Source organism: Rhinolophus hipposideros (genome assembly GCF_964194185.1).
Source record: "Rhinolophus hipposideros genome assembly, chromosome: 24".
Classification (NCBI taxonomy): domain Eukaryota; kingdom Metazoa; phylum Chordata; class Mammalia; order Chiroptera; family Rhinolophidae; genus Rhinolophus; species Rhinolophus hipposideros.
The window spans coordinates 36128585-36151360 of NC_138070.1; the positions used below are offsets into that span (position 1 = coordinate 36128585).

The 22776-nt window shown below is 41.3% G+C and overlaps 1 protein-coding gene and 1 long non-coding RNA gene across 2 annotated transcripts in view; one reads left to right on the top strand and one right to left on the bottom strand.

Annotated features, from left to right (window-relative positions):
• CLMP (CXADR like cell adhesion molecule) overlaps window positions 1-20399 on the top strand; it is a 110410-nt gene extending 90011 nt beyond the window's left edge. Inside the window, exons 3-7 of the mRNA XM_081037392.1 lie at window positions 14161-14362; window positions 15137-15304; window positions 15793-15915; window positions 16460-16601; window positions 17348-20399. Coding sequence (XP_080893518.1) covers window positions 14161-14362; window positions 15137-15304; window positions 15793-15915; window positions 16460-16601; window positions 17348-17648 — 936 coding nt within the window. The 3' untranslated portion in view covers window positions 17649-20399. The remainder of the gene's footprint in view (window positions 1-14160; window positions 14363-15136; window positions 15305-15792; window positions 15916-16459; window positions 16602-17347) is intronic.
• LOC308492415 lies at window positions 14571-22727 on the bottom strand. Its single transcript, XR_013992508.1, has 4 exons — window positions 22578-22727; window positions 21747-21796; window positions 17325-17528; window positions 14571-16542 (listed from the first exon to the last, which is right to left on the bottom strand). It is a non-coding gene; the product is annotated as an uncharacterized lncRNA (long non-coding RNA).
• Window positions 22728-22776: the final 49 nt, after the last annotated feature.

The following is a 22776-nucleotide window of genomic DNA, read 5'->3' on the forward strand; positions in this document are numbered from 1 at the left end:
CCTACTATATAAGGCCACTCTATTAAAACTGGGAGACATAGCAACTCTACTCAATACATAGAAGCAAACACAGGGAGGCAGCCAAAATGGGGAGACAAAGAAACATGTCCCAAATGAAAGATCAGAACAAAGCTCCAGAAAACGGACTAAACAAAACAGAGACAAGCAATCTACCAGATGCAGAGTTCAAAATGCTGGTTATAAGGATGTACAATAATCTCAGGGAGGACTTCAACAGAGATAGACATAAAAATGGAGTAGAAAACATTTTTTAAAAAGTCAGAAATGAAGAATATAAAAACTGAAATGAAGAATACATTAAAGGGAATCAAGGGTACATTAGATGACATTGGAAGAAGCAGATGATAGAATCAGTAATTTGGAAAATAAGGTATCAGAAAATACCTAATCAGAACAGCAAAAAGAACAAAGAATCCAAAAAAATGAAGATAGTTTAGGGGTCTCTGAGACAGTATCAAGCATACTAACATTCACATCATAGGGGTACCAGAAGGAGAAGAGAGGGAGCAAGGAATTGAAAACCTATTTGAAGAAATAATGACAGAAAACTTCCCTGACTTGGTGAAGGAAATAGACACACAAGCCCAGGTAGTTCAGAGAGTCCCAAACAAGATGAAACCAAAGAGGCCCACACAAAGACACATCATAATTAAAATGCCAAAAGTGAAAGACAGAATCCTAAAAGCAGTGAGAGAAAAAGTTACCTACAAGGGAGCTGCAATAAGAATGTCAACTGATTCCTCAACAGAAACTTTGCAAGACAGAAGGGATTGTTACAAAATATTCAAAATGATGAAAAGCAGGGACGTACAGCCAAGATTAATCTACCCAGCAAAGCTATAATTTGGAATTGAAGGACAGATAAAGATTTTCCCAAAAAGAAAAAGCTAAAAGACTTCATCACCACCAAACCAGTATTGCAAGAAATGTTAAAGGGACTTGTTTAAGAAGAAGGAAAACAAGGAGATTAAAAAATGTGAATTATAAAATGGCAATAACTACATATCTATCAACAATTACTTTCAATGTAAATGAATTAAATACTCCAATAGAAAGACATAAAGTATCTTAACAGATAAGAAAACAACTCTTCCATATGCTGCTTACAGGAGACTCACTTCAGATCGACAGATGTCGTGTCCAGCGCAACACGGGCAATGAGCGAACGAGAAGGGGTGGCGAAGAGTTAAGAAAGAAACAGAAGTCAAGAGATTTATGCACTAGGGGCCAAGGGTCTCACAGCCTCAAGGGACTGAGAGCCCCAAATTGGGCCACCTTGTGGCTTTTATTGATGTACACACGAGGAAGTGACATTGTTTTCTCAACGGTCTGTGAATTTCATACATTATCCTAGGAAACTGGTTCAAACCAATCACCCTTGCCTGCAAGCGGCTGGAACCGAAAGTCACGGGATATCTTAGTCATTGTTGTATGTGCCTCCCCAAGGGACAACCCTTTATGCTGAAACTTACTGATGTGAATAGATGGAGAACTGATGTTATCATGTCATTGAATCTCTTCCCGAGCAGGTTGTGGGAAGGAATCTAGCCACAGAGACAGAAGTTCTCCTTAGCCGGGGGAATGTGGGGGTCTATGCTCACCTCTATCAACCCCGTGAGTTCTCCTGATGGCCCCCACACGACTATGCCTGGCTTAGGTTGTTCCTCCCTTGAGGAATCTTACCCATCATTGGCTGACCAGCCATCTTTTGGGGCCAAACAGGGAGACATAAGGTGTAAGCACAAAGGTGAAGCAAAGTCCCTGAAAGGATCCGTCTCACAGCCTCTCCTTTCTTTAGGGATAGGTACGAGGGGACAGATGGGTAAGCTGCTGCATGACAACAGAAAGACTCACATATACTAAAAGCAAAGGGATGGAAAAAGATATTTCATTAAAATGGAAACAAACAAAAAAAGCTGAGGTAGCAATATTTGTACCCGACTATAAAACAAAGGCTATAACGAGACAAAGAAGGACCCAGTAAATCCACTTTGGAATATTTATCCAAAGAAACCCAAAACAGTACTTGGAAGGGACATGTGCAAACATGTATTCATTGCAGCATTGTTTTTACAATGGCCGAGATATGGAGGCAGCCTGGGTGTCCATCAGGGGATGAATAGATAAAGAAGAGGTGGTACACGAGAAGCTAAACATTAATGAATGCCAACTATAATTTTATATATATAATGTGATGGCTCGGTGTGAGGGCGGAGGGATAGTGGATGGGGGAGGGGGGTTCACAGTGTGAGGGATATAAATGATGAACGTCTAAGTATTACCTTGTCTTGTACACCTGAAACTAATAAATTAAAATAAAATTTAAAAAAAAAGAAGAGGTGGTACATATACTTATAGTGGAATGTTAGCCATAAAGAAGAATGAAATCTTGCCATCTGCAACAACGTGAATGGACGTAGAGGATATTATGCAGAGTAGAGTAAGTCAGACAGAGAAAGACAATGCAATATGATTCCACTTATACGTGGAATCTAAAGAACAAGATAAATGAAGAAACAAAACAGAAACAAACTCACAAATACAGAGAACACTTATGGTTGCCAGATGGGAGGGGGGTTGGGGGGGGTAAAAACGGGGAGGGATTAAGAAGTAAAAATTGGTAGTTACAAAATAGTCATGAGGAAATAAAAGTATAACATAAGGAATATTGTAAAAACTATGTGTGGCATCAGATAGGTACTAGATTTACCTCATAAGTTATATAAATGTCTAATCACTATGTGGTACACCTGAAACTAATATAAAATTGTATGCCAACTATAACTGAAAAATTAAAAAATTATTTAAAAAACTATAACCATAGATAGTTGGGGTATCAAGTGGTTAATAAAAATCTAGTGGGTAACGTTGCTAAAGCTTTTTAATTGTCAGGGTCTTAAAAATGAGTGTGAGGGTGACTGAGAAAGAAAATACAGGAAGGTTTGGAATGGATGTGGTGCTTAAAATAGACTAACCAGTGTCCTAGATCCCAAGTTTAGCTCTGCGTTTCAATTTGAACAGAAATGGTGTTTTTTTGTGTGTGTTTTTTTTTATCTCTTTTGTCTAGAATGCTCATATATGTGGGGAACATTTGGGGGTGGGTAAGCAGTCTCAGGAACATTTTAATTTCAGCCTAGGTAGGATGGCCACTAGAACTCTAGAGTTTTCCTCCTAGTCCTAGGGATGGAAACAGAATTTCCAAAGTAAGAGTCACCACCTACCCCAAGGTTGGTCAGGAACACACAACAGAAACCTTTCCCATCTATTCTTTAGATGGAGAAATTAGGCCAGAGGTTTTCTAATCCCCATGCCAAGCTTCTTGGCAACACCTTCACCCTTTCCCCGTTCTCTTTGGCTTTAAGCAAGAAAAATTCTGATCAAAAACAAAACATCCCTTTGCTACACAGGGCATACGATGGCAGAGCAACTGCCAGAAAGTTGAGCTGCTCCATCCGCTCCATACAAGTCCTAACAAATTGCCCTGCCTCCTCTTGTTAAAAATGCATCTGGAGCAGGTCCACCAGGAATGTCATATGATAAACAGCCCCAGAACAGCTGCAATTCATATATTTAACCTTTTTGTTTGTTTGCAAAATAAATTTATGTTCATTGTTCTCCCATCACACTTCGATCAATACCTTACTCTCAATACTACATCTCCTAGAACTAAAAACAAAACAAAATAAGAGACACACAAATATCCGAGATTCAATGTATGTCTGAAAATAACTGAAACAAACTGTAAGGCTGTAACTGAGCCACAGTCCAAGTCAGAGGTGTATGTGAAATTCTCATACTAAATAAGGGTTATTTAATTATATAAAGATTATTTTGGAGTTGTATAATCTCTGCTTTCCAAAGATGAAATGCTTACATGTGGTTATTTCTTTTTTTCTTCATTAAATGTTAGGACAGGATTTGGGGAAAGGGGAGAAAAACAATCACGAGGAGAGCCTGTACAGTATATACAGCAGGCAACTCTTGATCCTGATCTTGAGGCCTGCGTAGGTGTTGTTTAGGCAGAAATAAAAAAGGAAAGACATTTCAGGTGAAGACTGCATGATCCAAGACAAAGACACATCAAGGGACATTGTTCAGAATCAAGGGACATTGGGTTTGGAGGTAGGCTATTCAGAGATGTGAGGGCAGGGGCCAAAGATGAAGTGTGGTTTAGGCTCACTGGCTTTAGGTGCCTCCTTCAGAGGTCCACAGTGTGCACAGGTAATGGGAAATAGACGGGGCTTTTACCACGGGAGCTTTGCTATATAAATGTATGGAATGATTAATATTCTTGGGGTACTGGGCTGAACAATTTTGGAAACCTTAGGGGCTTTCTTGAATGCAGAAGCAGAGTTATAAACGCGATTGTGAATGCTTACTATCTCATTCCCAAGAAATCCTATGAAGTAGCTTATCCCCATTTTACAATTGAGGACCTTAAGGTTTAGAAAGGCAAATTAATTGACCCGAGGCACGCAGCTGTAAGTGGGGGAGCTCCCATTAGAATGTAGACTGTTAGACTTCCCAACAGGTCTCTCAGTCACTTTGCCCTGGTGAAACATTTTTTCAAAATTGTGAGCCCGTAGTTGATCCTTAGCAGTCAGATGTTTTGTTTTAACATAGACTAGAAAATATCAGAGGGTATGACACACAGTTTCATGAAATTTATGTTTCAGTTACATATGTGTATGCTATGTGTACGATGGATCATGAAGAAAAATGTATTTCTTACTGTGAGTCTGTTCAAAAAGTTTGAATGCTCCTACTGTAGTATACTTCTAGTCCAAAGCAGCCAGAATCTACTCAGGCCCACACCTACTAAGGCTCTCTAAAGTCAAATGTACCTTTCAAGACAAAGATATTTCCTGATGTTAGTTCAAATATCAAAATGAACAAGAAAGAAAACCCCCAGACCAAACCTCCCAAAAGCCAAAGCCCACAAAACCCCAAAGTTCCTAAAAAATCACCCAGCCTTTACTGATGTCTAGGTTTAAAATCTCTTCATTCTTCCTACGAAGCACAAACTGACTTCCTCATAGGTGGTTATGCACCTACAAAGTACATAGATAGGAAAAAGTCAGAAAGAAAGAAAATAACATTGAGAGCTTAGTAAGTGTTCTAAGCTTATTTGTTCTATATCCAAACATCAGCCCCAAAAGTGCCAGGGTGAAGATTCTTAAGTAGTTTAGCCAAGTCTCCCTAAAGCAGGCTTTCCTGTCTGAATCTCTTGGGCAGGAATGGAGGAAGGGTCAAAGGATCTGAGTCTTGTTTCTTAATAAAGAGCTTAGTATCCCAAAAACAAGCTTAAAGTGGCAACATTTTGGTTCCCTTCATCTGATTTGGGGGAAAAACAAAAAGCAGTGGAAAAAAAAAAAAGCATTAAAATGGGACTAGGAAATGACTCAGAAAAGGTACTGGCCACAGCCTGGTACATGAGGGTGGTTGTGTGTTAAAGGATAAGAATAGAATAGAAACCTCTCCCTGGTCCTACCCTAGCACACCCAGTCTCATTGGCAAATGCAGTCATGAATTAGTGAATACAGGAGGGCCCAAAAGACCTATTTTGTTCTAGCAGGATTCAACTGCAGGCCCCAGCTTCAGATTAAGAGGTATATACCATCCTCACAAAGGCACTCTACAAATATTTGTCAAAAGAATGGCCTTTAAGCTATTTACTGGAGAGACATCCTGAATCTCCTCAATCTTGTCTTCAACTTTTCACTGTATCCTGTGCCATTTTTTTTCTTTCTTTCTTTCTTTTTTTTTTTAAAAGATTTTATTGGGGAAGGGAGACAGGACTTTATTGGGGAATAGTGTGTACTTCCTGGATTTTTCCCAAGTCAAGTTGTTGTCCTTTCAGTCTTAGTTGTGGAGGGCGCAGCTAAGCTCCAGGTCCAGTTGCCGTCCTTAGTTGCAGGGGCGGAGCCCACCATCCCTTGTGGGACTGGAGGAGTCAAACCCGCAGCCTTGTGGTTGAGAGCCCACTGGCCCACGTGGGAATCCCAGCAGCCTTTGGCATTAGGAGCACGGAGCTTCAACCACCTGAGACACCGGGCTGGCCCCATTTTTTCTTGAATGTAGTTAATATTTGTAAAGTATTTAGAACAGTGCTAGCACAAGATAAATACCACACGTTTGTTAAGTAAAAACAAAAATCCCTGACTGAATGTATTGCATTGTGTTGATGGATTTTCATTTCTGCGTCTAATTCACTTTCCTACGCCCTGAACCAAGCCCTGTGCTTAGTCACTAAATGGTTACTGAGTGAAGAAACGATGCCCTTTCACACATTTCATCTTTTAAAATTCTTACTATTGTTACCTACCTTGCCCTAGGTTTTTGTGATCTCCCAGGATAGAAACCAAGAGAAATCACCACAGAAAGTTCAGGCTAGAGGTAAAGGTTTATTAAGCTTGTGTACAGGGAACAACGCAGAGAAAGGAAACGTTCGGGTGGCTCCTGGACAGAAGTTGGGGCAGGGTTTTAAAGGGAGCTTGACAGGGTAAACACTATGTCCAGGCATGTGAAGGCGGAGGTTTCTTGGCGCCTGTGCAGTGAGTCTACATGCTTCTTCATGCATCGCATGTCTCATTTGCATGGTTAATCTCCACCCCTGGGCTTGATTTTGTGTTTAAATTAGGGAAAAATCAGCTTAGGACACTTTTGGGCCTTACTGTGTAAGTGCAGTTAGAAGGAAAGTCCCTTGTTGCTGGTATGCAGATCCTTGTGATTTACTTCCCAAGGCTCCTTGATGCCCATGGGTGGTATCCTAGGACGGATATTCTTGGGAAACTTACCAGGTTCCAGCAGCTGACCTTTCTAACTTAACAGTAAAAAGTTGCCCTTGTCTCACTATAAGCCTGTGAAATGGGCAGGATAAGAATTATTATCCTAATTTTCTTTTAATATATGAGCAAAATTAGACCTTAGTTCATATCCAGAAAACTTGGACTCTAAACCTTTTAGACTTTAAAAGGCGAAGGCCCTTGCCCAAAAAAAATTTCAGAGGTAGCATCTTGCCCAAGATTCCTACAGCTAAATCCCCTTCCTTCCCTCTGCCCCCTCCCTCATAACTTGCAGCTTCAAGATAAAATGTCTGCCTGGGAATAAACACTGAACATTTGACTGAAATCATGCATTTCCTGTACTTTCCAGAATATTTCTCAGCATGAAAATAATGTTCAGGAGGCAGTTCCCAGTGGTGTATGTGGGGGGTGGGACGTTTTCAGACTGGGGTAGGGAGAGGTTCTGTACTAAAATGAGGAGGGGAGGTCTCTGGAAGGCTGCTCCTTCTGCCCCCACTCCACTACTGCCTCCTCCCTTAGTATGTGGTTTCCTGGTGCAATTTACTGAGTCTCTAGGTTACAGTACCAAGGGCTACTAGGAAGAGTACTGGGTGTGTTTCCTCTGACTGGGATGAGGGGTGGAGGGGAAATGGAGAATGTTAGTTGCTTCACTACGACAGGACGCTCCCAGAGGCTCAAGTGAACTCTTCAAAAACGTTTTTCAGCAAATTGGTAAGCGTGACCAGTTAGAGAATGTTTAGGAGATGGAAGAGAGGATAAGAGAAAGAGGAGTTGTCATCCAGAGGTAAGGCTGGAAATGCAAGCAAAGGCTGGACTTGAAATGTTAAGCTAACGAGATCCAAGATGACATTTATTTGACTCTGAGGTTGGTGGTATTTCACTCTAAGTTCTGTTGATGTAACAATGTCCAAACCTAAATTTCATAAAAATTTATTTGAGCTCAAAACAGGATATACCTGGAAGCAAGATCTCAACACAGACTGAGGTCAATGCTTCAGAGAATAATAGTTTGCCATTTCTTTCATGCAGAAAGCAACGTGGGGATTGGGTTACAGGATAGTTAACAAGATTATGTGCTCTCTTGAGCTTGAGAGTGATTATTATTTCAAAGGTGCATTAACCTAGATGCACAGAAACAATAGATAGGGCTTACAAAGATAAACCTTTAATTAAAGAAGTTATGGGGTGGCCGGTTAACTTGGTTGGAACGTGGTGCTGGTAACACCAAGGTTGCCGGTTAGATTCCCGCATGGGCCACTGGGAGCTGCACCTCCTTAAAAAAAAAAAAAAGGTTATATGCCTGGGATCACTACCCACCAGTACCTGCTCAGTTAGGAATTCATGATCAGATCATGCTGTGAGATAACTTTCCATAGAACCCCTCCGTTTTTTGTCCAAAGTTCTCACTTTTGTGTTTACATATCCTCTCTTTGGATAGCCTCATTTTGTCTTCTCTTTTTTTGGCCTTTATTTTCATGCCCTCAGCCATCTTATCTAGTCTCATGGCTTTAAATGCCATCCACATGCTTATAATTCCCAAATGCATATTTCCAGTGTAGGCCTCACCCCTGAACGCCAGACTCATATATAGCAAGTGCTTATTCAACGCCTCCTTTGGGTGTCTAACAGGTATCTCAAATGTAGTGAGTCCCAGACTAAACTCCCAATCCTCCTCTCCGCCAAAACACACTCTGACCCCAAACCTCTCTGCCCAGCTTCCCCGCCTTGTTGATGGCAATTCTCTTTCTGGTTCATGCCAAAACCTGGGAATGGTCCTTGACTCCCCTCATTTTGTCATAATCACAATATATATTTAAACGAGGTGGTCAGTCTACTGAAAAATCCAGCTGGTTCTATCTTCAAAATACGTTCAGAATCTAATCACTTCCATTGCTACCATCCTGGAGGCAGTGCATCACTTGTCCAAATCTTCACTATAGTAGCTTCTTGACTAGTTTTCCTGTTTCCACTCTTGGCCTCCTACAGCTTATTCTCAAAACATAAATCATATCATGCTATTCTTCTGCTCAAATTCCTTAAGCCCCCTTTTTCCCTCTGAGTAAAAGCCGTCATCTTTACGGCAGACCACAGCCTTGCATGACCTGGCCCCACTGCCTGACCTCATCTGCTATCCTGGCTCCAGCTATCTGGCCTCTGCTGTTCCTCATGCAAGCCAGGAACCCTTCCAACTTAGGGCCTTTGCAGTGGCTCTTTCCTCTGCCTAGAACTCTCTTTCCCCTAGATAGCTACTGGGCTAGTTCCCCATCTTCTTCAAGTGTTTGCTCTAATGTCACCCTACAGTGAGGTCTAGCTTGACAACCTTATTTAAATTGCAGTCTGTCCTGCCCTGGCCCACAATCCCCCTTCCCGGCTCTATTATATTCATAGTATTTTTATGCTGTCAAATGCACCATGTTTTTCTATGTATTTCCTACCACTTAAATGGCTGGGATTTTTACATGTTGTATACACTGATATCTCCAAAGCACCTATAATAGGTGCTGGTACAGGGTGGAGGCTCAGAATTTGTTGAATAAATGACCATCATCTTGGATCTCTTTAGCTCAACATTCAAGTCCAGCCTTTGCTTGCATTTCCAGGCTTACCTCTGGATGACAACTCCTCTTTTTCATCTCCTAAATATTCTCTAACTGGTCATGCTTACCAGTTTGCTAAAAACATCTTTGAAGAGTTCTTGAGCCTCTGGGAGCAGCCTGATGATGCTGTCGTAGTGAAGCTACCCTCATCCTCCATTTCCCCTCCACCCCTCATCTCAGTCAGAAGGAAACACTCCCTCCAGTCCTCTTCCCAGTAGCCCTTCAGGTAACTTTAGAGACTCAGTAAGCTGAACGAGGGGACCACATGCTAAGGGAGGAGGCAGTAGTGGAGTGGGGGCAGGGGGAGCAGCCTTCCAGAGATCTAATTCCCCTCATCTTATTAATAGAGGACCTCTCCCTACGCCAACCTGAAAACCTGCACCCGCTCCCCACATACACCACTGGGAGCTGCCTCCTGAACATTACCTTCATGCTTAGAGTCTAGGTTTTCTGGAGATGAATTAGGGTCTAATTTTCCTTATGCATAAATTGCCACAGAAATTGAAATTAACTTGTGGAATGCTGATGGTGATGCCACGTTTCCTATATAGGGAAACAAATTGTTCCTGTTCATAGAGATACAAATGAATTTTGTCCAAAGGAGAAATCTCTTTTCATCCAATTCTCATCTGAACCTGTTGTAATATCTCTCTAGTTCCATCATTAATGAGTTAAATATAATCTTTGATACATGTTTATTTTCTGTCAGTTTTTAGGTTTTTTTTGTTTTTTTGGTTTTGGTTTTTTTTAAGTTGTCTTTAAAACTGTAGGGGACTGAAAAAAAATCATCTTTTTTACTCTACCCTCCCAGGTTCTCAGGTGGGGGCACTGTAAATTAGCTTGACAAAAGACAGAGAAACAAGAGTAGTTTTTTAAGCTGTGTATCACATATGTAACAACATATGGGAATACCCAGAGATGAGTAACTCAAAGAGGTGGTTAGAATTTGGGCTCAATGTACCTAACTTAGTGGGGAAAGGGAGGGGAAGAAAGGGCACTTATGGAAAAGCAAACAACTTTTGGAAAGATAAATGGGTCCTTAGGACAATAGATGGGAGACAGAGCAGTTTGTGACTGATGTCTACCTGGGTGTGGTGCATCTCGTCTCCCAGAAGACAGTATTAGAGTTGCTCTAGGGGAGGGGATTTATGACAAATTCGTACAGGAGACTCTGCTTTTAGGCAGATAAGGGATTTCAGGAGCTCAAATGCCTTTAGATGAAATTTATTCTTATGCATATTAAAGTGGCATATTTGGGGGTGGCATGTCCTGGTCCCTAACAACATTTAATAAACTCATTTCTTTGTATTGTTATCATCTCTAGCATAGTACCAAGCACAGAGTATGTTTTCAGTAAATTGAATAAAGGACTGCAGAGTTGCAAAATAGCCTAGCCAAAGAATATCAAGGGCAACAGACATAAAATCAGAATGGCCTGAGGGAGCTCCTGGACAATGCCGAGCATTAGAGAAAGAGGACCCAGCAACCTACGTGCTCAAAAACAACGCCTTTCACAATTTCTCCTCACATAAAAACAGTGCAAAAAAAAAATACTATGGGTGAGAGCAAAGAACAGAGACCATTCTTAGTCTGAGTGTCGTATCAGGGAAGATTTCATGAAGAATTAACATTGATTTTGGATTTAAAAGAATGAATAGGGATTCTTTATGTGGAGACATGGAGAAAAGGGAGTTTCTAAGTGGAAAAATGCAGTGGGCAAAGGCATGTGAGTACAACGAAAGCACAACTCATTAAAGAAAGGGAAGTAATGTAATTGTTATTGAACAGAGTTTATCCACCCAGTGCTAGCAGAGCCAAACTCTAAACACCAAGAATTGCAGTGGAAAAAGCAGTGATATTTTATTATGAATGGTGCCTCCCAGGAGAATGGGAAGCTAATGCTCAAAAGCCTGAGCTCCCCAACATCTGTAGGTTGCAGATTCTGTAGGGCAAAATCACCAGACACTGTGGCTTAGGGGGTTTGGCGTTGTGCTGGGAGCTGATTAGTCGGAGGTGAGGTAAGGGTAATAATTCATTTCTTCAGGTCTTGAGGACAGTTTTGAGGTCTGTTCGGGTGTCCCTCTGCCTGGTTTCATTAAAAAGTAGCCAGGGGGTCATTCCACCTTAGGGCTCAGCCGCTGAAACATAACTTAGGTCAACACGTTAGCTTTAGCCTGCCAGAAGTCCAGACCATGTGACCATTAGTCAGGTCCTGGCTACTTACTGTCTACTGCTGCCTGGGGGGTTGCTGATTACTGGGGGAAAGACTAGCTCTCTGAGGGATATAATATACATATAAGAGAGAGAAGGAGAGAGAGAGAAAGGAAGAGAGAGAGAGAGAGAGAGAGAGAGAGAGAGAGAGAGAGAGAGAGAGAGAAAGAGAGAGAGAAAGAAAGAAATGATTTCTGGAGTTAGGATTTAAAGCTGAATTTAATCAAAGTCATAAGGACTCTCAATTTCATAATCTGATTGCACCCAAGTGTGTGAAACGGACTACATAGGAACAAGATTGGGAAAGTGAAGCAGAGATCATTTTGAGGAAAATAAGCTGAATCTGGTCATCATTCAGAGATGGTGGGGAACCATTAAAGGTTTCTGAGCTGGAAAAGAGCTAATATTTTACATTAATATTAACTTGGCATTACCTTACATTATTAGGTAGATTGGAGGGGATAAAAATACGTAGTGGCCAGGCAGCTGGAAATATGAAACAGGAGCTCAAAAATATGTTGGGAATAGAGATAAGGATATGAGAATTATCACAATAGTAGTGTTGGTTGAAATGAGGGGGCAAAATTATATACTGAAAATATTTTAAGTATATGATCAGTCAGTATTTACCTTTATTTCCTCTTACTTGCTTCTCCCCTAGTTTTCTCCTGTGGGGTCCTCAGGGTGGGAAGTCTTTCTCATTCTTGCTTGTTTTCCAGCTCCAAGCACAGTACCTGGTCTGCGAGCTCAATAAATATTTGTTGAAGAAACAGAATATGCAGAGAGGAGAAAACACTTTTCTCAGAGAGGTGGGAAGGGCAAAATACATGATGCTGAAGAGTTTTATATAATGGAGAAAGAATTGATGGACATCGGATGGCTTCAAGTCTTTTCTGAAAGCATTTAATTAGTTACAGAGCATCACATGAGTGAGGACAGGGTTAAGGGCTTAAGAAGAAGGGAAACAGTTTGGAACAGCTGTAGCCAGAAATGTGCTGGGCAAACTCCCACGTGACTGCATGCCTTTTTTTAGTGCCCTTCTGTGTATCTGGAATTCTCCCTCCAGCTCTCTTCTCCCTACCTCTCTCATCTCTTATTCAGTCTACTCATCTTTCAAAGCCTAACTCAAATGCTACCGACTTTTCTAGGACATTCTCTCTGATACTATTTCAAGTTAATGATTTCTTTTTTCTCTGTTTACACGTCTCTCCTTGTTGATCCTATTAGATTATAAATTACTTGAAGACAAGAAGAGAGTTTTACTCATCTGAACAGCCTCCTCCTGACTTGATGGGAAGCAGTCCATAAATGTTTACTGATGTTTAAATTAAATAAGTTTAAGAATATGATTGCTAAGCAGCAGGGAGGGCAAAAGTGAAGTTCTGTAGCTTGAAGTCTTGGTGGACTAGATCAGCATGGTATTTGTGACTAACAGGAGTGAGGTGATGGACAAAGAGAGCCAGGGAAGGGTTCAACTAGAGATTGTGATGCTAACGCATGAAAATTCAGTAAGAACCAAGATCACTTTTTTCTGTTAGGAAATCTAAATTTTGGTTTCCCTGCCTGGGAACACAAAGACATGAAGCTCATATGTATTTTACGGACAGAATTCTTTTCCCCACCTAACTAATCCACAGTGAAGTCAAAATAGAAAAACCAAACAATGAAGCCCTCAGTATCAGACCTGAATTTTAACCATTAACTTCTACTTAACTTCTCCACAATCGCTTCAGCTGAACTCTGAACTTTTGTTAAGAACAAAACAAATGGATTTCTTTGCTTTGCTTTTTCTTTTTCATTTCCAAACTTTGTGGAAGAGCAGTTAATGAATAGTGAAATGAATGCAGGTAGGAAAAGGAAGGAGGAGAGAGGTAACTGTGCTATACCTAAACAATGAAATAAATGGCTTTAGATGGATAATGTTCAAATGCAGTTCTGCTACCTGTCTATGAAATGGGGACAATAACCACTTGGAAAAAACTGTGTGAGAAATAAATTTGATGTAAAAGCACCTAGCACAAGGACTGTAGTATACGAGTACTTTGAATACATCACACGCAAGTCATAGAACACGCAGAGGTTAGAAAGGGTGTGCAGGGGGAATGTAAGTCTTCCTCCCCATCCTTATCCTGTTCTCTCAATTCTCCTCAAAGTCAACTCTTAATACTGTTGTGTGTATTTATTGTGCATTTCCTTCTTTCTTTGACTTAGCTGTGAGACTGAGCATGTCACTCAAATTTAAAAGTCCTCACCTATAAAATGGAATGGTTCTGAGCACTTAATGAAATAATTACTATTTTATAGTTAAACTGCTACACAAATAAGAGGTGTTATTATTCTTAGGAGAAGCAAGGCTTAAACAAACATTGTATTTTTAACTTTGTAACAGAAGTCTCTTTGATCCTTAGAATCAGCCCTGACTGTGCTTTGTTCCGTTGGGAGTATTCTCATTCCTCACCTTGACATCAGAAGGAGAGGAAGGCTGAGAGCCACACTGCTTGACCTTGCCTTGGTCTATCCCACAGGTAATCACTTACTCCAGCCGTCATGTCTACAATAACTTGACTGAGGAACAGAAGGGCCGAGTGGCCTTTGCTTCCAATTTCCTGGCAGGAGATGCGTCCCTGCAGATTGAGCCTCTGAAGCCCAGTGATGAGGGCAGGTACACCTGCAAGGTGAAGAATTCAGGGCGCTATGTGTGGAGCCATGTCACCTTGAAAGTCTTAGGTAAGATGGAGTGCCACGGTAAACGCCTACGTCTTATTAATAAATATAAGTCTCTGTGAGGGATAGCCAAATGTATCATGGTGGTACAAAATTTCTTGTTTAGTATTTTCGATTATTCTGAGGTCACCTACCCCCATGTCCTTGGAAGAAGTGTGTATGTTTTGTGTTTTAGCCATAATGAAAGAAGAAAAAATAATCACAATTTTCCATGATAGTCCAAAAAAATTTAAATATTCTCTAATACTGGAACGATATACTTATTTAACTTAAATCTCAGCTATGATTCAAATCCATTTCTGTTTTTTGACAGCAGGAGCTACTAAGTTCTACTTAATATCTTCAAAATTAATGAACTTCTATCCCTGCCTGTTTCAGTATTAGTGAAACCACACTCAGCTTTCCAAATTTCCAATTAAATGTGTCTCTTCTTTGAAAAGTGATGATGTAGCTTCTGAGGCAGCCTCTGAAAATTACCACTGGAATCAGCTCCACTGGAAGCAGCTGAGATTGGGTATATGTGTGTGCAAGGGACAGAGGTGGGTGTGTTTCTGGGAGTGAGGTAACACATGGCTATGTAACTAGGTAAAAGGCTATTGAATCCCCACTCAAAAGTTGACCACAAGGGATGATGACTAGAGAAATAACTCAACAGGACATAGTTCTTCCATTGAATCTACTGTTTGGGGAATCTTTGAATTAGTACTTTTTTTTTAGGCCACTCAAGTAAAGTCCTTTTTGGGTTTTTGTTTTTCCATTTGTTTTTTTCCTTACCAGTGAGACCATCAAAGCCCAAGTGTGAGTTAGAAGGAGAACTGACAGAAGGAAGTGACCTGACTTTGCAGTGTGAGTCATCCTCTGGCACAAAGCCCATTGTGTATTACTGGCAGCGAATCCGGGAGAAGGAGGGAGAGGATGAATATCTGCCTCCTAAATCTAGGATTGGTAAGTCACCTTTCCATTGAGACAACAGAACAGTTCTCTAACCATGAATTCTAAATCTGGTTTTGACAGCAACTCACTAATGTGACGTTCAATACACTGCTGAACCTCTTTGTTCCTTTTTTTCCCTGCTGAACCTCTTTGAACTTCCCTTTTTCATTCATTAACTGGGACAGAAAATCTCTCTTTTCTTTCCTCAAGTGGCATATAAAAGTGATAAAAAGGACTAGGAAGAAATGTACCATGTAAATCCATTGTATTTAATTATCTTGGTTAGCATCCCTTAAATGTTCACAACCTTTTGTTCCTTTTGAGGATGCACTATAATTTAAAAGAATGTTCATCTTTCTTCCCACATTCCAAAATGGGATCTATGCTATCATCTCATCTTCAGCAATCTGTATTACAGAATCTTAGGTAGATGCAATAAAGTAAACAATAAATATAGACCGTCACTAAGGGGATCACAGTCATTCCTTCTGCTTGTGTAGACTACAACAACCCTGGACGGGTTCTGCTGCAGAATCTCACCATGTCCTCCTCTGGACTCTACCAGTGCACAGCAGGCAATGAGGCTGGGAAGGAAAGCTGTGTGGTGCGAGTTACTGTGCAGTGTAAGTATCCAGAGTGTGCTTGTTTTCTTTTGCATTGTGGTTCACTGTAAAGCATTTCTAATCATGAGTAAGAATAAGGTCAAGGTGAAAGTATTTCCAGAAGGACATGGCTATCACTAAAATAAATTCAGTAATTGCAAGGACTGTTTGACTACTGTAGCTAACTCTATGTTTACGAATATGTGTGTACTTACCAGCCCCCAAAGAAATGTATTATACCCAGGAGGGGACCAAATGGAGAGTTCCTCTATAAATATAAATTTCTCTTACAAGAGGGTAACTTCTGTTTTCAGAGCTTTTCCTCTGTCTGCAGTTTCTCAAAAATAATCAGTTTAAAATAATGTTAATGTCAAAGAGGCATATTTTGGGGTTGCATAGTCTACTACCCTTCAACATCAAGAGGTATAGTCATACACCACGAGAAGATAAATGGGGAACTCGGGAAAATAGATATAGGTCTGGAAATACTCATCCTGCCCAGGGCTTGTGATTTTTAAGTTCATGTATTTCCTACTTTATGTTGGTTTTGTTTCTGAGAAAACAGATGTACAAAGCATCGGCATGGTTGCAGGAGCAGTGACAGGCATGGTGGCTGGAGCCCTGCTGATTTTCCTCTTGGTGTGGCTGCTGATCCGAAGGAAAGACAAAGAGAGATATGAGGAAGAAGAGAGACCTAATGAAATTAGGTAGACTTCCCTCCAAAATCTCTTCCACTAGGCTTCCTTTAGAGGGCCAGCTCCATAGTGACCAGACAACATAAATGTCCCATTTCCTCTTAACCAGAAATCTGTTTTTGGACAGCAGGAGCTGTCAAAAGGATTATTCTAGTAGGTAAGGAGTTCCAATCTAGGGATAGAGGTCTGGCTTACCTTGACTTTATTGTGAAACTATCCTCAACAGAGACATAAAAGATCAACCTTACATTACTTCCTATTTACTTCTGCTTATGAAGGGCATACAAAAAACAGGCATAGTCTATGGGCCATGAGGCTTTACGTAGACAAACTCCCAGTCAAAGGGAGTGATGTCTAGATCATGTCAAAGGTTAGTGAGTATTCTCCCACAGTAGCAGGGTTGACTTCTGAGCTAACAAAGCATTCATCTGCCTAAGCCAACCATTAAGTCTCAGAAAATGGGCAAGTCCCTATTTCTCTAAATAGCCACCTTCCATTTGAGGTTTGCAACTTGAGGAATTTATTGGGAAACCTCAGAAGGAAGCAACCATCGAGGAAATTATCATAGTCTTGCCAGTACCATGTTTCCCTGAAAATAAGACCTAACCAGAAAATAAGCCCTCGCATGACTTTTCAGGATGACATCCCTGAACATAAGCCCTAATGCATCTTTTGGAGCAAAAATTAGTATAAGACCTGGTCTTATTTTTGGAGAAACACAGTATTAAATTTTACCTTAACTGTTTTTTTCTCTTCAGAGAAGATGCTGAAGCTCCGAAAGCTCGCCTTGTGAAACCTAGTTCCTCTTCCTCAGGCTCTCAGAGCTCACGTTCTGGTTCTTCCTCCACTCGTTCCACAGCAAATAGTGCCTCACGCAGCCAGCGGACACTGTCGACTGAAGCAGCACACCAGCCAGGGCTGGCCACTCATGCATACAATCTGGTGGGGCCAGAGGTGAGAGATGCTGAACCAAAGAAAGTCCACCATGCTACCCTGACCAAAGCAGAAACCACACCCAGCATGATCCCTAGCCAGAGCAGACCCTTCCAAACTGCCTGAATTAGAATGGACTTGACTCCCATACTTGCCTAGGAGTCAGGATCTTAGGACTTTCTAGTCATTGAAGCTCAGTCACCAGCCACACAACTCCCTTGAACCAGATGAGAGGTCACTTACGTAACAGTGAGCATTGCATGGAACAGATCAAATGAGCACTCTCCTTATATGACACCAAACAAGAAAAAGGATGTAAGCTGATCATCTCCAAAAAGATATCTCATTGTGACTTTAGACAAGAGTAAGGGAAAGCAGGGGTCCAAATCTGTATTTGTTGACCAGAACATGTGAGAAAGGTTGGGGAAAAGGAACGTAAATACACGTAAAACTTGTAAAACTTCTCACTTGAGATGTTTTGTGTCAATACTTCAATTCACCACTGTCAAGAAGAAATGATGTATTCATAAATTTTCTATGCATTTCTTCAAACCTACTGGATTGTTGTGATTATTCAGTCAAGCAGAACCCACAGCCTTATATTACACCTTTCTGCACTGTTTTGGGCTTACCGCTTCTGAGACACTCCAAAATGAAATATGTCTCGTGTTCTGACTTCATTAGTTTAGGTATTAATTTCAAGAGGAGGTGAAATATTGGGAGATGGAGAATTGAGTTTCTCCCACTCTGTTCACCACTAATCTTCCTGTACTTGTATAGAACCGTAATAGAACTGTAAAAGGAATCCAAAATGTGTGACAAGGGACTGTGAAAAACTTTCCATTTTACTGATGTTCAGACGTTCAGAGGGTCACGGCAAATATGAGAAATATATACTGGAACAATTTTGGACTTGCTGTCAAGTCAGATGTCTCTAAGGACTTTCCTGCTAGATATCTCTGGAGCAAGAAAACATTCACTGCATGTCATTTAACAATGTCCTTAGAAAGAAGTCGTGTAGTGAGAAAGAGATCTTTTTAAGATGCTGCAAGATCATCTGACATACATTAGAGTCTTTCTGAGAACATTCAAAACCAGAATTTCAAGACTGACTAGACGAGAAAGGAAGATTACATCAATTTTCTTAATATGTCACAGAGCAGTCTAAGGAAGTTTAAAATTGCACCAAACTTGGAGCTTTCTTCATTTTAGAAGGATTTGAATCTGGGACTTTTGATGATTCTAGGCCTAAAATTATCAGCAAGATCAGAGATTGCCAGTTTCCTACTGGCACTGCGAGAATGTCAAAATCCTTCCTGCCTGAGAAGTTGAGACAGAGAATTCAGTATTTTACCAGCTTAGCCTCTAATGAAGTCTGGCTATGGGCTGGAGGGAAATGGAATTAACATTTAGGGAAGAGATGGTAAGGAAAACTAGTGAGTGGCAGTGGAGGTCTGGGTTAGTGCCTGTTAACTTTTTAATTGTCAGCGTTTTGGGAGGAATTAGCAGAAATGATTCACTAGGACAGCTCTCAAAAGAGATGATTCATGGAAAAAAGGTGTCTGAGAAAATTTTTTAAAAAGCAGCAGCCTTCTGTATAATAATTTGCCCTTTTAATAGTTTTGACTACTCTGCTACTCAAATTCATCCTATGCAAGAATTCTAAACCTGAAATAGCCCTTTAAGGATGCTAGTGCAAACAGCAACAGATCACCACACGTACAGCAAAAGATTTCTTCTTAAAAGGGCAGCAGGCTATAGGAAAGAAAAAGTAATGCTGAATATGGTGATGAAAGCATTGTTTCTAAAATGGGAATCAGATGCTTAAAGGGAAAGGCTGATCTGGGAATATGCCCTATTTGGTTTTTCATTTCTAAATTAATTCTCGCGACGGTGTCCTCACATAGTGCAAATGCATTTCCTTCTGAAGTTCTTTAAGAAATAGGGGTTTATCCTTGGGTGAGTTTTCATCTGACTTTTGTCTTACTCTAAAAAAAGTTGGGAAATAAGAGACATTGAGGAAGTAGTGTAAAAAATGTCTGCTGTTAGTTTAAGAGGGCTAGCATATTTGGAATGTTCCTTATATACTAACACTGCCTCATTGTTAAGACATAAAATCTTGTACTCTACTTTTTTATTCTTCCAGTAGTGGTATCCAGACAGCCTATCACTTCTGCTATGTAAATCTGAGAATTCTCATTCCCAGAGTACCTAGGCCAAAAAAGAACATTATGGAGGCGGCAGCTGCACCACCACTAACAATTTGCTCTGATCATTATTTCCTACCTTTGAACATGTTTGCTGTCCATGCCTTTGAGAGCAAGAATCAGTCCCCTTTGCATGAAAAGGAGGTTTAGGTTATTTAAACATGAAGTTATTAGAAGACTAAAATACTAGTTGAATACCCAAGTTATTTTGGAAATCTACTCACAATGGAAATCTACAGAAAAGTCACAAAATAGATTTATTTCTGCCTTAAATCTGAGAAATTGTAGGAACTGAAGATTCTGAGAGATAAGTCTTAGCGATGGTAGTGCACTCCTCTTTGAGTCAGGCTTTTGGGTGCAGATAAGACAGACTCTGGGCTTAAGATAAAGTTTGAGCCATTATTGTTTTCAAACCACATCCATTAACTTTGCAAGTCAAATAAACTTGAGTTTTGAATATGAAATAAACAAAGGATAACATAACTGAATGGTAGAAGAAAACATGTTTGTAGGAAGAAGATACAGATAGAATGTGTTTAGAGAATAACCAATGCAATAAAATGTATAAACCAAACTTAAAATTGTAAAATAATGAAGCTGATGCCTTTGTTGTTACACTGTATAAAAACAATGTCAGAATTGCTGTTTCAACAGGACATACATAATTTTGCTTCATTTCTGGTGTAAAATTGTTTATATTTCAATCTTACCTTCTAAGTTGCCTTATATTTGGGACTGCTTGATTACAAAAACCAAATTATTTACTACAGATACATCTATATCAGCAATTAAAAAATAAGTAAGTGAAGGTGATACTGTCGGAGAGGCTGAAGCTCATATAACCTACACTGGAAATTTATTAGCTCTCTGCCAGCTGAAGAACAGAAGAACTCTGAATATGATCAATCATTTATTGATTTTAGTCACAAATATGCCAAGTAGTACTGGAGATACCGGTGATGACAGAGCTCATGACAGAGTTCCAGCCCTTAAGTACTTTATCAAAATAACAATATTTACCAAGTATTTTATGCCAAGGTGAAGTACCAACAGAAAAGTACACACTAAAGGATTCAAATAAATTTGAAAAAGAAGTAAACATTAAGAGGTTAAGAAAAAATCTGACAAAAAACTTCACAGAATTAAGTGAGGTAAGATATGCACAGCACTTAGAACAGTGGTTGGCATGTGACAGTCACTCAAAAATGTTAATCATGACCATTTTCCCAAGTTAGAAACCCTATGTCTCAGATTCCTCCCTCCATTGGAGTCCAAACTTTAATTTTAGATACTGAATGTATTTGAAACCCTGTGCATTTTAAGAGGTGGAGACAGGACATTCACATCCACTTTAAATATGTAAGTTCAGCCTCTTGTATTTAATAAGAACATAGTCCAAGACCAGAAACAGAGGTCATCTGTTCTGCGTCCTTTAATCACTGCCATTAGGTAGGATACCCCAAACCAGTGGATTTGGGTCCCACTTCTATTTTCCCCTGGTTCAATGTTTAAAGTGTTGTAGGTAGTTGAGGTTAGTTACAAAAGCTGCAAAACATAGGGCGCAGCTCAGAGACTATTTGATAAATTGAGTGGAAAAGGGGAGGCTGCAAAGAAAATTGAAAGGAGCCTGCCACAGCACACACTTTCCTCTTTCTGGAGGTGGAGTTATGTCTTTCTAGAAAGGAAATTACATTATAGTGTAACTAATAAAAAAGAGCAAAGAATCGGAATCAAGGGGGCTAGGTTCCACTGTAGCTCAGACAGTTGTTCATCTTCCCACAAATAACATCTCCGAACCTCATTTTCCTCCTAACACATGGTTGAATAACATGTATCTCAGAGAATTGTTTTGATGATTGAAAGACGTAACAAACGAGAGCACTTCATACCGTGCCAAAGCATCATATAAATTTAACTTCCTGCGAGGCGGGGAGAAGTACCTACCTCCTGGAGTCACACCAACACCCCACCCACCCCATTCCCTCCAAAACGGCAACTGCAGAAACGCGATTCTTACGTGTGGCTGTCTCCAGGCTTTACTGGCTTTGCCAAGGACGAGGTGCCCTCCTGTTTGAAAGAACACGTTGGAAAGCATTCAAGGTGCCGAGACAGGCTCTTAGAATCTGACCAGGCCCCAAATACCTGCCACCATACACATTTTAAAATTCGAGACAGTACTGTTTTGCACACTCGTTCAGTAATGTTTTCAGGGCCTCTCTTCATGGTCTCTCATAGTTTTTGATAAAAATCAAGGCAGGAAACATGTTACTTAACGTTACTAAAACTAAGAGGCTCCAAGTCTAACCCAAGGACACTGGCTAAGGCCTGGTTCACCTACACTGGAAAAGCTCGCTACCTCTTCTTCTCCAAACAATTGAGAAGTCCAGGGCTTGGGCGAAGGGAAGAGGGGCTCAGCCAAGAAGCCGACTCTGTTCTCCGCGTAAACGGGAGAGCGGCGGGGGAGTCGGCACCGAGCAGCAGCCCGGACCATTTCTGGGGCCGCGAGTGCAGACGCAGGACCGGGCCTCGGGGAGGCGGGGTCGGGACCCCAAGCCCGCGCGGCAGGGGACGCCGCCTTCCGCCGCTGTAGTGACCCGAGCGTTCCGCGAACGCGCCGGCTGGACGGCTTTCCCAGCCCCAGATGCGGATGCCGCTGGACACGTTACGAGCAGCGCCCGGGGGTCGGAGCCTTCACCCCGGGCCCTCGGGGCCAGGCCTAGCCCGAAGGCGCGGCAGCTACGAAACGTGGGTATGTGGGACGTGGCAGGCCCTGGAGGGCCGTCTGCAAGGCAGGGGTGAGGACTGGGGGAGCAGAACGAGACCCCGGTGGGGGAGGGGACGCGACAACCTTCGCAGCCATTTTGTCCTCGCTCTACTTCCGTCTTCTCTCCCGAGCGGCCGGGTCCGCACCCCTCCCTTCAGGCCCCGCGCTCTCCCTTCCCGGGTTGCGCCCCGATCGAGAGCGCGACCAGTGCCGTCATTGGTTGGTTCCCAGTCCGCCCGCCCTCCTCCTCCTCCTTCCGTCCCCCTGCCCGCGCTCTCGGACG